The 13,007-nt window shown below is 42.4% G+C and overlaps 1 protein-coding gene across 11 annotated transcripts in view; it reads left to right on the top strand.

Moving 5' to 3' along the window:
- TTLL5 (tubulin tyrosine ligase like 5) overlaps positions 1 to 13,007 on the top strand; it is a 305,934-nt gene that overhangs the window by 59,710 nt on the left and 233,217 nt on the right. For all 11 annotated transcript variants that reach the window (XM_079908860.1, XM_079908866.1, XM_079908864.1 and 8 more), the window contains 2 exons: positions 514 to 621; positions 12,171 to 12,252. In XM_079908860.1, coding sequence (XP_079764986.1) covers positions 514 to 621; positions 12,171 to 12,252 — 190 coding nt within the window. The remainder of the gene's footprint in view (positions 1 to 513; positions 622 to 12,170; positions 12,253 to 13,007) is intronic.

Raw genomic sequence — 13,007 nt, 5'->3', positions numbered from 1 at the left:
CTTGAATGTCGAACTGCTCACTAAAATATGGTCAGCTTTTTACATAACAAATTGTCTATCTCCATATTGGCCCTGAGTTCACATTTTCCTAAGGCAATCTCTTTCATTCCTGCTTGATGAATTGGAGAATGGACAGTGTCAAGTTTGAGTACAAAGGCTTGGAATCAAAATGGACACTGTCGCTGAGCCTTGAGCAGAATGGGAAGCAGTGTGCCGAAAGGCCTATCTCAGTCCACAAAGGGAAGGGTGAGAGGAGGAGAGTGAGAAACGGGGAAGGCTCCTTTTCCAGTCTGTGTCTATCTCTTGTCATAGGAGACCACTTGAGTACATCCCCCAGCACCTCCATTCTTGCCTGTGTCCCTCTGTTCACAGACATGCCTTCTCCTGGAGCACCCATTTGTAAGACTGCCACATGGAGACTTCTTTGAATGAGCACATGTGCTGTTATAATTATATTGTGTTCTGGAATCCAGTCCTAATCCATGCATTACAGTGGTTTTTTTTCTTTTGTAGCATTGATGGCCCATGTAGAAGACCTGATCATTAAGACTATAATCTCTGCTGAACTAGCTATTGCCACAGCCTGTAAAACTTTTGTTCCTCATCGCAGCAGTTGTTTTGGTAAGGAGACTCAAGAAGCTTAACATATTTTGTGAAAAGGGGCTTGGGAAATTGGGATGGGATACTGGGGTAGAGAGGCTTAGTGATTCTACAAGAGTAAAAGGTATGTGGTGGACTTTTATTTCTTTCTAAACTCACGTAGCGTATGAAGAGGCCGGTGGTGAACTTAGTTGGAGGTCCCCTGAGGACTAACTAGCTTTCGGTGTGGGAAGCAGGGATTGTAACTAAAGTGTGGGTCTCTTTGTCAGAGCGCAATCAGAAAAAGTCTGCAACGGACTGTACAGGAATCCAGCTCTAACAAATATATTCCAGAGCTCTCTGGCAGCCAGACTGGGAACTGTTCCAAGAAGCTCTGGCTGGTACCAGTATGTGCTTTCTCCCATTTTCCAATGGCTCCTCCTTTTTGTTTTAGTCTTCTTTCTGGTGGGTTCCCCACCCCCACCCCTTCTTTCTTCCCTTCCTCTTCCTCCTCCCCTTCTCTTCTCTCCCACCCCTAATTCCCTATTTGCACAGAGAAGGAGTAAGAAGCAGATCACAACTACTGGACCAGGAAGCCTGTTGCTCACTGACCGGCTAGTTGTGACTGTAGCACCGAGGGTGCCTGCCCCCGTTTGCTGTCTGTGTGGATGTGAGTCCTTAGTGATTGCTGGTATGCATGTCTGTGCAGTCACACAGGCTTTCAGCAGGTGGCAGGCTGTGTTAGTAAAACACAGTAGGGTCATTGATGGGGGGATAATTAAAGGAATACAGTAGGAGACAGCGTTAACAGAGAAGTAAAGAACATGGGCTGTAGAGCCTGACAGACTTAGTTTGAGACCCATTTGTACCCCTTATTAGTTTTCTGATTTTCAGCAAGTTACTCTAATCCTGTTTCCTCAACTATAAAATGGCAGTAATGATGGTTCCTACCTTCTAAGTGTACCTTGAAGGGCAAATGAGATGACGTACGCAAAGCACTATTTGTACTCCATAAAAAGTTTTTTTTTATTATTTTTATAATTAGACATTATAATTCTTGATCTCTTTAATCGATTATCATAACAGCTTGTACTTGAGGGGCACTAAACAAAGGGAAGTGTTGAGACTCTGAATAGAAGATGGTAGATAAACCAGGACCTAAAATTATACAGGCAAAGAAGAGGTTATGATATGTGTATATCTTCTTAAAATGCAAATATGTTCATGTCTTCTAAAACCCTTAAATGGCTCCCTAGACTTAACTTGTAAATAGATACTTGATAGGACTTCAGAGCTTCCAAGGATCTGACCCCAGCTGACTTTTCTAGAATTCCATTTCCCCTCCTACACCTTAGAATCCAGTGGTGCCACTGAGGACTCCATGCCTTTGTGCCTCTCTGTAGGTCCTGCAGTCCAGCTAGACTCTGCCCCTGTCTGCCCTACACACTCCTCTTTATATTCTGAGACTCAGCTTGACGTCTCCTCCAGGAACGCTTGCCTAACAAAGTGCCCTGTTGCGTCTCCTCTCTCCTGCTGTTCTGTACTTGTTCCATTATGTTCTCTTCCTACCGGTAGTCACTGAGCTTATCGTCTTGAATTCTTAGTAGTCATTGTGTCTCCCCTTCCACTCTCACCCTGTTTCTGCCGAACCAAACCTTTTATCATCTCTTTTCCTAACCCTTTGCCTTTGCACCTGCTTTATCCTGTGCCTGAAATATCTTTCTCATGTTACTTTACCTAAAAGATAACTGACATCTTTTCAAGATAAAGTCAAGTATCACTTCTTCGGTGACGTTTTCCCTAAGTCTTCCCATCAGAGTTAGCCACCTCGACCCCAGCACTCTGTTCAGTCTCCAGCGACGCCTGCATGTCCTTTAGTTCCTGTTTACGTGTCTGTCTCCCCCACTGGACTGGAAGCTCCTTGAAGACAGCAACAGTGTCTCCCTTGTTTTTGCGCCTTCTGTGCATAGCAGCGTTTTTTGCTATTGAAGGATGTCCGGGAAATGTTTGTTGAATGAATGATTGGTCTTGATTTAATTGCCTTTTGGTGGCCTGACAGTAGGCTTCCCAATGGATCTGGTGTGGTAAGGGCCAGGGGCTCTTAGAATTATTGCAGACTTTTTGAGGAGGGAGTGTGGGAAATATGACTCCAACTGCAAAAACCTTATTAGATTAAAAAAAAATTAAACATTTCTTTTCTACATCTACTTGGCTCTTCTGTGAGAGTAAACTTCTAGTAGCTCTTAATGTAAAAATCTCTGTTCTGGAAATCATCACAAGCTCTTCTGAATGTTTCCTTTTCTATTTCATTTCATTACCAGATTGCCTTTTGGAAGCTTAAGAATTTCTTGACCTTAATGGCATTAGAAGTTCTGATGTGAGAGAAGCAGTGACTTTCTCTGACTCAGTGAAATGCCGCCTAAGACTATTTCATCAGCCATGGGTCTCCAGCCCCCTCCCTGCTTGTGTTCAGTTTTAATAAACTGAGTGCATCTGGAGTTTTTTAAACTGTTGACTATCTTCTTGGCTTTTGTGGTTCTAATTCCACTTCCTGTCAGCCCTGGGATTTTGTGTGCTTCGTTAACTTCCCCCCATCAGAAATGATTTTGTATATGTGTGTCTATTTGTGTGAATCTCTTTGCCTCCCACTGGTTCCCAGCCTCCCCCGGGGTTTAAGTTACAAGGAATAATCTGGGTTTTTTCTTTTGTTTTTCACTTGTTTTAGAGTAAACAGGAATTGAGAGCTTCCCAGAAGAATTTGGCTTGAACAGAGCATTGGTGTTTTAGAGGAAGCTAATAGTCTGGTGATGGGGTTCACTATATTCTTTTGGTTGTTGTTTCTGCCTTTCCACATTACATGGATCTTTGCCAGAAGCATTCCATTCGTATCTAAGTGTTTCTGGCCTATGATTTCTTTCCCACCCTCCCACCTGTAGTGTCCAGCTTTGTATCCAGGTACGGTCAACATTCCCATTCCTTTGTTTATTTATGTAGTTAACTTTTCTCAGTGCCTGCTGTGTTCAGGGTGTAGATTATGAGTTTGTTCCTCTCAAACCAAATTTTACATGGGATGATATATACAGATACCTGCATTGTATTAATAGCATTTAAATGTAGGCTTAGGAACCCTCACAAACTACCAGAAACTTAGCCATTTGATGCTTTTTAATCGATTTGTACATCCGGAAAGGACCTCAGAGAATAATTAATCCATATAAAGAAATTGAGGCCCTGAGAAATTAAGACCCTTGCCTCAGGTTCTAGAGCTACTGAGTGGGAGAACTCAGATGAAAGAGACTCAGCTTGGAGAAAGGGGGTCAGAAGATGGGTTTTGGCAATCAAGTCATCTTGGTCATAAGACTCTTGATCAGTAGAACTTTTGATGCCTCTCCCAATAAAACAGACTTTTGACAGTCTAATTTTTACTGCCTTCAGAATTCTGAAAATGTGGTACCATGTGAAGTATATGCTTAAACAGCAGCCCTATAAATAGGGTTGCTTAGGAAATTGGCGCTGTGAGATTACTGGCTATGAGAGCAGCTTTTTGTTTTTTTTTTTTTGAACAGTTGGAGAAAAACAGCCCCAAACAGGATGTTAGCTATCCTTTAAAGATGCTGCTGCTGACAGTGGTTTCATCTATGTGTGTGAGGATGGCTGAAGTGACAGGCTATGACCATGGTCCTCTCTAGCCTGAGAGCATATGAACCAGCTGTCCTGCCACTTGTAGACTTGATCAGACTGGCCTTGTTTAGGTAAGACCAGTGACATCTTTGTTCAGGACAAACCGTGCTCAGTATACCGTGTTATGTTGGATGGTTGCTGGTTTGGCCTTTTATTGGTATTGTTTAAGACCATTTCACAGGGTAAGCTGACATCCTTAAAGTGGGAGTGTCCGTAAATATTTGTTGGAGGAATGGAAGTAGGCAGCATACATTTTATAATGGAAACTACTTGACCAACAAGAAAAATAATGAAAGTCATCAAACAGTTCACTTTTTGAGATAGTTTTCTTTTCTGGCTTATCTCATGCTCCTGTTTAGATGGGAAGTTCACTGTAGAAGGGACTTAGAAGAAAGCACCTACTGTTTGTCAGGCACACTTCATTGGTTATTTCCTTTAGTCCTCTTAAGAGTTTTGTTGGTGTTTAGTACTCATGTTTTATAGACAAGGAAAACAGATTCAGAGAGGTTAAATCATTTGTCCCAGGTCATGCTGTTAATAAATGGCAAAGCCAAGTGTGAGAGCCAGGTCTCTCTGGCTCATTTTCCACCCACATAAAGACAAGTTCTGATGTGTCCAGCCATTTTTGGCATGCTCCATATCCTGGATTCTCCTTCTGCTCTCCGGTAACTAGATCTCAGGAAAAATGATGTCATCCTTTTTAGCAGATCAGGCCTAAAAAAGGGTACTCTTTCTGCTCTAATCAGCAGTACCTAGTTCTAGATATTCCTCTCAAATCTACCTTTGCATATGGTAGCCAGATACCATATTGATTTATTGGACTAGTTAACAAATTGGCTCTGGACTTTTTCTTTTATTTAGTTCATTTTCCTGTGGGATTTTGGTCTGGTTTTTTTTCCAGATTTTCCTTCTGGACCCCAGATAAAGACTTCCTCCCTAGGTTTTCAACTCCAATCCACAGCCAAGGTGAAAAGAATTTCCTTCATACAATAGCATTTGACTGACAGCAAGAACTGGCTAATGTCAGCACTTTCCAATTTCAGGGATTACAGCTTCAGCTGGGACTTTATTTCTGGGGCGGGTTAGTGGGTTGATTCCAAAACTAGTGGTGTGACATGTTTAGTAATCTCTTAGGACCTGGATGCATTGTTATTTCCCTATCAAATCTTTTCTTCCTCCCTCTGTAGACCATCTTTTATTAAGTTTTTCCTTAATATGTCTTAATATGTAAAAATCTTAATGAGAATTTCTCTTATTTTCTTGATGATTGGTGGCTTTATTATGAGTATTAAGTTTATTATGAGTCTTGCAGTTAAGGTCATTTTTGGGAAGTAGCTGCAAATCATTTTGTCTTTCTCAAAAATTGTAGTGTTTTACATTAAAAATTTTTTTAATTAAAAAATTTTTTTTCTTCTCTTTTTTTGTTTCTATCAGTATTTTCTTGATTGCTCCCTATGTGCTTTGTGTAGTGCAGACTGTTTGCTATAGAGCAGTGCACGAGACATGGCCCCTGCCCTCGGGTAGTGGGGAGAACCAGACATGAAATGACACAGGACAGCACAAGCAGCAGAGTGACTCGGGTGCTCTCGGAATACACCAGGAGTTACCAGCTATGCCTAGAGGAGCCAGGGAAAGCCATTCCTAGCAGAGGGAATATGACATGCAAAATACAGTGTCATGACACGATGTGGCATGTTCTGAAATGGAAAGTTCAGTGTGACTAGACGTAGCCTGAGTTGGATGAGGTGACGAGTGATAAGGTTATGGAAGTAGTTTGGGGACCGATTGTAGAGGACTGGCACATTTAAATTTATCTGCAGACAATAAACAGCCATCAGAGTTGTTTGAGCAGTGGAACAACAGGATTATTATTTTTCCTTTAACTTTTATCATGACTTGACCCAAAGCTTGGTGTGACAGAATTATAACACAGGGAATACTGTACGACATTATTAGAAGTGCCTAATTTAAAATCCTCCAGGAACCAACTTGACATCAGCGTCTGTTGCTGGGCCAATTCACTGCCTGTCTTTCTGACTGTTAGGTGTGTGTCTTAAAAAGGTAATTCTGGGCTTCCCTGGTGGCGCAGTGGTTGAGAGTCCGCCTGCCGATGCAGGGGACACGGGATCGTGCCCCGGTCTGGGAAGATCCCACATGCCGCGGAGCGGCTGGGCCCGTGAGCCATGGCCGCTGAGCCTGCGCGTCCACAGCCTGTGCTCCATAACGGAAGAGGCCACAGCAGTGAGAGGCCTGCGTACCGCCAAAAAAAAAAAAAAAAAAAAAAGAAAGGTAATTCTGATGGCCACATGGAGAATGGACTACAGTGGGGAGAGACTAGTGCTAGGGAAATGATTTGGTGGTAGGAGGTACCCAGTGATAATATACACTCAGTCATGTGACCCAGCACTCCCACTCATAGGTATTGACCCAAGAAAAATGAAACCATACGTTCACACAAATACCTTTACACGAACGTTTATAGCAGTTTTATTCATAATCGCCTAACATTGGAAGCAGCCCAAATGTCTATCAGCTGTTGAACAGATAAGCAAATTGTGGTCCATAAAATGGAATACTACTGAGCAGTAAAAGGAATGAATTACACTACTGATATGTGTGACGACATAGATAAATCTCAAACGCACAACGCTAAGTGAAAGAAGCCCCTCTCAGAAGGCTACATACTGTGTGACCCCATTGATTTGACTTTCTGGAAAGGGCAAAAGTCAGATCAGTGATTGCTGGTGGATGGGGAGTGAGGACTGACTGCAGAGTGGCAAAGGGAATACTTGTGATAGAATTGTTCTGCATATCGACTGTGATGGCACTTAAATAACTATACATTTGTCAAAACTCATCAAACTTTATAATTTAGAAGGGTAAACTTTATGTAAATTATACCTCAGTAAACCTATCTTAAAACAAAAAATAAAGATAGGTGGATGAACCTCAAAAACATGCTAAATGAGAGAAGCCAGACTCAAAAGAGTGTATGCTTCCATTTATATGAAACTCTAGAATAGGCAAAAATGATCTACGGGATAAGAAGTAAGAATAATAGTTGTCTGGGGGTGAGGCGGCAGGGAGCAGGGTATTTGCCAGGGAGGGCACGAGGGATCTTTCCGGGGTGATGGAAATGTTCTGTGTGTGTTGGTATGAGTGTGGGTTACAGGGATGTATCAAGACTCACCAAATAGTACACTGAAGGTCTGTCCATTTCATTAAATATATAAATTTTACCTCAAAAGGGAATATAGAAGAAAGGCTGGATTAAAGAGAAACAAAGAGAGAAAGAGATCTGGTAACGTGATGGATTGGGGAGGTGGTAAAGAGAGTGTTTCTAGCTTTGGAGACGAGCGCTTGGGGTTTTCGAAGATGAAGAATAATGGGAAGCCAGACAGGTTTTGGGAGAAGATAACGAGCTGTGTTTTGTTGAGTGTTAAGCACCTGTGGGATATCCTAGTGAAGATGTCTGCAAGGCATTTGGAATTACGGATTTGGTGTCCAGGAGACACTTGACTAAAGATACAGATTTGAATGTCATCATCATAATGTTAATTGCAGCCATGAGAATACACGAGATCACCCGAGAGGAGAAGTAGAACTGAGAAGGAAAGAGACCCGAGGATGCTACCCTGAGCAAGCCTACCAGTGACTAGCTGGGCAGGAGAGAAGGAATGAAAGAAGGAGAGAAAGGAGGAGGACAGTCAGAAGAGAGCAGTGTCCTGGAACCAAGGGAGAGGGAAGTCCCAATAAGTAAGGGTTGTCAACAGTTTCAAATACTTGGGCTTAAAGCAGCAAGGTGGTCTTTGGGGATCACAGTGAGAATAGTCAATTATTAAAGAGTGGCAGCAGAAGCAAATTGTTATGGGCCAGGGAGTCAGTAGGCGTTAAGAAAGTTAGATTGCTTTTTCAAGAGGCTGCTTGAGGGCTTCCCTGGTGGCGCAGTGGTTGAGAATCCGCCTACCAGTGCAGGGGACATAGGTTCGAGCCCTGGTCCGGGAGGATCCCACGTGCCGCGGAGCAACTAAGTCTGTGCGCCACAGCAACTGAGCCTGCGCTCTAGAGCCCGCGAGCCACAACTACTGAAGTCTGTGCACCTAGAGCCCATGTTCCACAACGGGAGAGGCCACCACAATGAGAAGCCTGCGCACCACAGCGAAGAGTAGCCCCTGCTCAACGCAACTAGAGAAAGCCCGCACGCAGCAACGAAGACCCAACGCAGCCAAAAATAAAATAAATTAAAAAAAAAACAAAAACGCTGCTTGAAAGAAATAGGGGGGTAAGGGCGCTAATGTAAAATACGAGGTGGAGTCAGGCTTCTTACCATTCACTAGTCACATTTTCAAGTTTGTTTTGATTTGGCTGGGGGCTGAAGGAAATATATCTCACCAAGGAAAATTTTCTTGAGGAAACATTGTTGAATAAGGTGGTAGCAACAGTCCTTTAAAAACACTTGCTTTTCTGTCACGATGAAGACAATGCAGAGGAACAAAGAAAGTAGCTCTCAGAACTGGAAAAGCCTAGCTTGCCTACACCTTTAAACGACAGGAACACTGGTGTAGCTCATCCTGGATACTGAATTTTTGAAATTGTAGACACTGCTGCTAAAACACACAACATTAAAAGGTGAGGAAATTTAATATCCTCAGTACAACCTATTGATACTTTTTACCGTTTAAAATCTTTAATGTCCTCAGAAAAGACCAATCGTCAGTTAAAAGGGTCATTATAAGGACTCTAGTAGCCTGCCAAGGACCCAAATGCTTTTGATTAAGCCGAGTTGATTGTTGTAAGAGATAAACCTGATACAAATGCTCTCTTTTTCACCCCAGTCCTCTCCCCCAGTTCCGCCTCTCAGGTGAGCTGGGCTTTGCGCTGTGTTGCAGTGCTATCACATACCCGACCCTCAAGTGATGGTAGATCCAGATGTTAGTTAGATTCAAAGCTGATTTTGAGATCGTTTAGCCCTGGTGGGATTTATTCACCTGAGTGAAAATTAAGTTGCACTGTAAAGGGTGTTTTCTTTCTTTGGGTTGTTTTTTTGTTTTTGTGTTTTCCTTTCCCCTTACTTTCCACATTATTGGTTCTCAGCCTTTCAGCTTAGATTCTTAGAATCTGCCTCTTAACTGGGGAGACAGTAAAGTAAATGTGTCGGTTGCTTATTGTGAGGTGTTTAAATAATGGGTCTTATTGATCGTTTTTCTGATTTCAGTTTGTGTTCATTTGTGGCTGATTCTGCAAATCTGATCAATATGTGCACCAGTCATTATTCTCACTCCATTCCTTACGCTATTATTATTATTATTAATATTACCACTTTATGAGATAATTGAATCCTGTGCTTTAGCTTTTAAAAACTGAAGAGAATGTTATTTTTCTTGAATCAGACTCATTATACTTCCTCTACTTGTGTAATTCTAACATGGATTTGTAGTTTTTGTAATTAGGTTTTTCCTTTTAAATGCCTTTACTAGTGCTGTATCATAGAAAGGGGGGAGTATACCATGGGATGACTGAAGATCAGGTTACGAGAATGTACCAGCTATAAAAGCTATGAATGTGCTACCGAAAATAAGATAGGTAAAGGAGCTTTCTTTTCTTTACACCTTTAAAGTATAGATAGTATATGATTTTTGTGTGGTTTACATGAGGGTGAATCCTATCTCAGACTCTCATAGTTTGTGATTATTTTTGCAAATTAAATGGAATCCTAAATAAGTACTATGGAAACCAACTCCTTCATGCAAACTTTACCTGAGAGAGAATTTGAATATGAATATCTACCTGAATCTATATTGCCTAAATAGGAATTCTGGATATAGGTTAGCTGAGCATATGGAGATTGACAAATGGTGATTAATAAAGAGAATAGGGGAAGCCAGAGGGAGCTAATAAGGTATCAGAGAGAGAGATGATTCCCCCACGCTCCACAGTGAATAAAAGGTGGTGTGGTAAGGAGGATCCAGGTCTCTAGATTCCCATTACACCAGACTTCATGTTCTAGAAGAGAATCTTTGGCACCAGCTTTTTAGAAGCCTACATTTGTTCTATGTTTTTGAGAGGATTGAGAAATGGGAAATCCTTCTTGAAGTAAAGAGATGTGTTTCAAAGTGAATTTCTGGAAAATACCTGGTTGTGTTCCATGGCTGTGAGCTGTGTGGCTTATGACCTCTGGTCGAACTGTAAGGAAGCTAGTCTTTTCTCTTGGGAAGAAGGTGTGTGTAAACAGTTTATCTGAGGGACACAGAGTGGGATGTTTGGGAACGAGTGGGGCTTCTGAAAGTCTGATGTATTTGATGTATGTATACTAAGGAGGGCTGTGGAGAGGGCCTCATTTTTGTTTTCTTCTTTAATATTTATTTATTTGGCTGTTGTGGGATCTTATTGCGGCCTGCAGGATCTTTCGTTGCGGTACACGGGCTTCTCTCTAGTTGTGGCACGCGGGCTCCAGAGCACGCAGGCTCAGCAGTTGCAACATGCAGGCTTAGTTGCCCTGCAGCATGTGGGATCTTAGTTCCCCAACCAGGGATCGAACCTGTGTCCTCTGCTTTGGAAGGTGGATTCTTAACCACTGGACCATCAGGGAAGTCCCCAAGAGGGCCTCATTAATAATAACAATGAGGGATTTCACTGGTGGCTCAGTGGTTAAGAATCTGCCTGCCAATGCAGGGGACACGGGTTTGATCCCTGGTCCGGGAAGATCCCACATGCCATGGAGCAACTAAGCCCGTGCGCCACCAAGCCTGCGCTTTAGAGCCTGCTAGCTACAACTACTGAGCCTGCGCTCCACAACTACTGAAGCCCACGCTCTCTAGAGCCCGTGCACTGCAGCTAATGAGCCCATGCGCTGCACCTACTGAAGCCCACGTGCTCTAGGGCACGCGTGCTGCAACTACAGAGCCCACCTACTGCAATTACTGAAACCCACGTGCCTAGTGCCCGTGCTGCGCAGCAAGAGAAGCCACCACAGTGAGAAGCCCATGCACCACAAGGAAGAGTAGACCCTGCTCACTGCAACTAGAGAAAGCCCACGCACAGCAACGAAGACCCAGTGCAGCCAAAAAAAGTATAATAATGATAATAATGAGAGTAAAGTTTGCCAGCTGAGGTTCCAAAGTTAGCCTCTCATCCCTGCATTCTGGGAGAAGAGCCTGCTAATGGTTCTGGCTTTGGTCTTTGTAACAGTTGGGGACTTAGGGGACAAGAATCAGTAAAGAATCCAGAAGCCATGGAAATTTGATCTCTGGCTCCCTCCTTTATGGCTCGTCACAGTCTTGCTTGGCTGCCACTGGCTCTCTCCTTTCTCTTCTGTCTTTCTGTTTTGGGCCAGTGTATTTTATTTTCTACCTTCAAAGAGGAATTGAAACCATAGAGGGGAAAGAATATGTTTTCTGCTTGGATGTTTTCTTGACCTAGGTTGCAGAAGTAAGGTCTTGGTTTAAGAAAGTGTGATGGGAAGATCCTAGAGAGGTGCCTTCTGTAGATTTTCCTGTTTTCAGAGTGTGGTGGGGGAAGTAGTGGGGGAGAACAATCTAGAACAAGCCCAAAGCAGCATTGATATTGGATGTACTTGTTGCATTCCTTTTCCTAACATTTTTTTTTTTTTTTACCCTTCCAGACAGCAGCAGAATCATGCTGGTTAACTTCTAGAGTCAGGTCACTTTCTGTGTAGAGCTCAGGAATGTCAATAGAGTGGATGATAGAAACTGGAGTTTTATAGCATTATTCTCTTATTATCTCTAGAACTTGATTTCTCTTAGACTTGAAAGTTCTCTACTTCTATTGCCTCTTGATACTTAGCAAATTTCTAGGCCTTGATGGGAGTTGGTTGGATTGAACCTTCCAGATCTTTGTTCGCTTGTGACATGGAAAATGATCTTGTGTATTGTGTTATGTTGTACTTCTAGAACTCTATGGCTTTGACGTGCTCATAGATTCTACGCTGAAGCCATGGTTGTTGGAAGTGAATCTCTCTCCCTCTTTGGCCTGGTAAGTAGTCTGTTCCATCAACTAGAAAAGGACGAACCTTCGATAAGCAGCTCTAAAACACTTTTTTTTTTTTTGGTCATTTCTCTTGGCGCTGGGAGATTTTTTTCCCCATGGTTATTAGATTGAGATGACTAGAATTTCTAAATTTGGGGGATTTGTGGTATATTGTCAGAGTCCATATTGCAACTATGGACCCCTATCTTACTAGTCAATTTGCAATCTCTGTTTACTGTCTTATTGGGCTTCTAAGGGATGCTTCTTTCATTTTTATCCCCAGTGCGCTTCCTCTCGCGCTCTCTTTTTTTAAGCTTTGTAGGTGTTCTGCTAAGGGTAAAGAAATACATGAGATATTGAATTTCCTTCGCCACCAAAAGTTTATACGTACTCTAATCCACATATACCGTAAAGGTATAGAGCTGGGCCTAGGGTAGTGTAGATAATATCTGGTCCTTTTATCCTGTCCACGTCCTGGTGTTATCCATCCAAGATTAAAGCCTAAAGACTTCAAACAATCTTTAAAAAAATTTTTTTTAACCTATCTATTGTTTAGAAGAAGGAAAGAAACTTATTTTTCAATACCAGAGAAGATTCTGCTTCTATCTGTGGCTACAGCCAGAGTTTCTGTTAGCTCTGTGCTTCTCTAAACAGCTAGAAAACCCAAGAGATTTATGACAGAGACCACCCAGCAGCTGCATTTTTAACAATGAGAAATTTTGGGAAAATGCCAAGTAATCAAATAAAGACAGACTGACTAC

This window comes from Stenella coeruleoalba, assembly GCF_951394435.1.
Source record: "Stenella coeruleoalba genome assembly, chromosome: 2".
Classification (NCBI taxonomy): Eukaryota; Metazoa; Chordata; class Mammalia; order Artiodactyla; family Delphinidae; genus Stenella; species Stenella coeruleoalba.
This window is presented reverse-complemented; position numbering and strand designations above follow the sequence as displayed.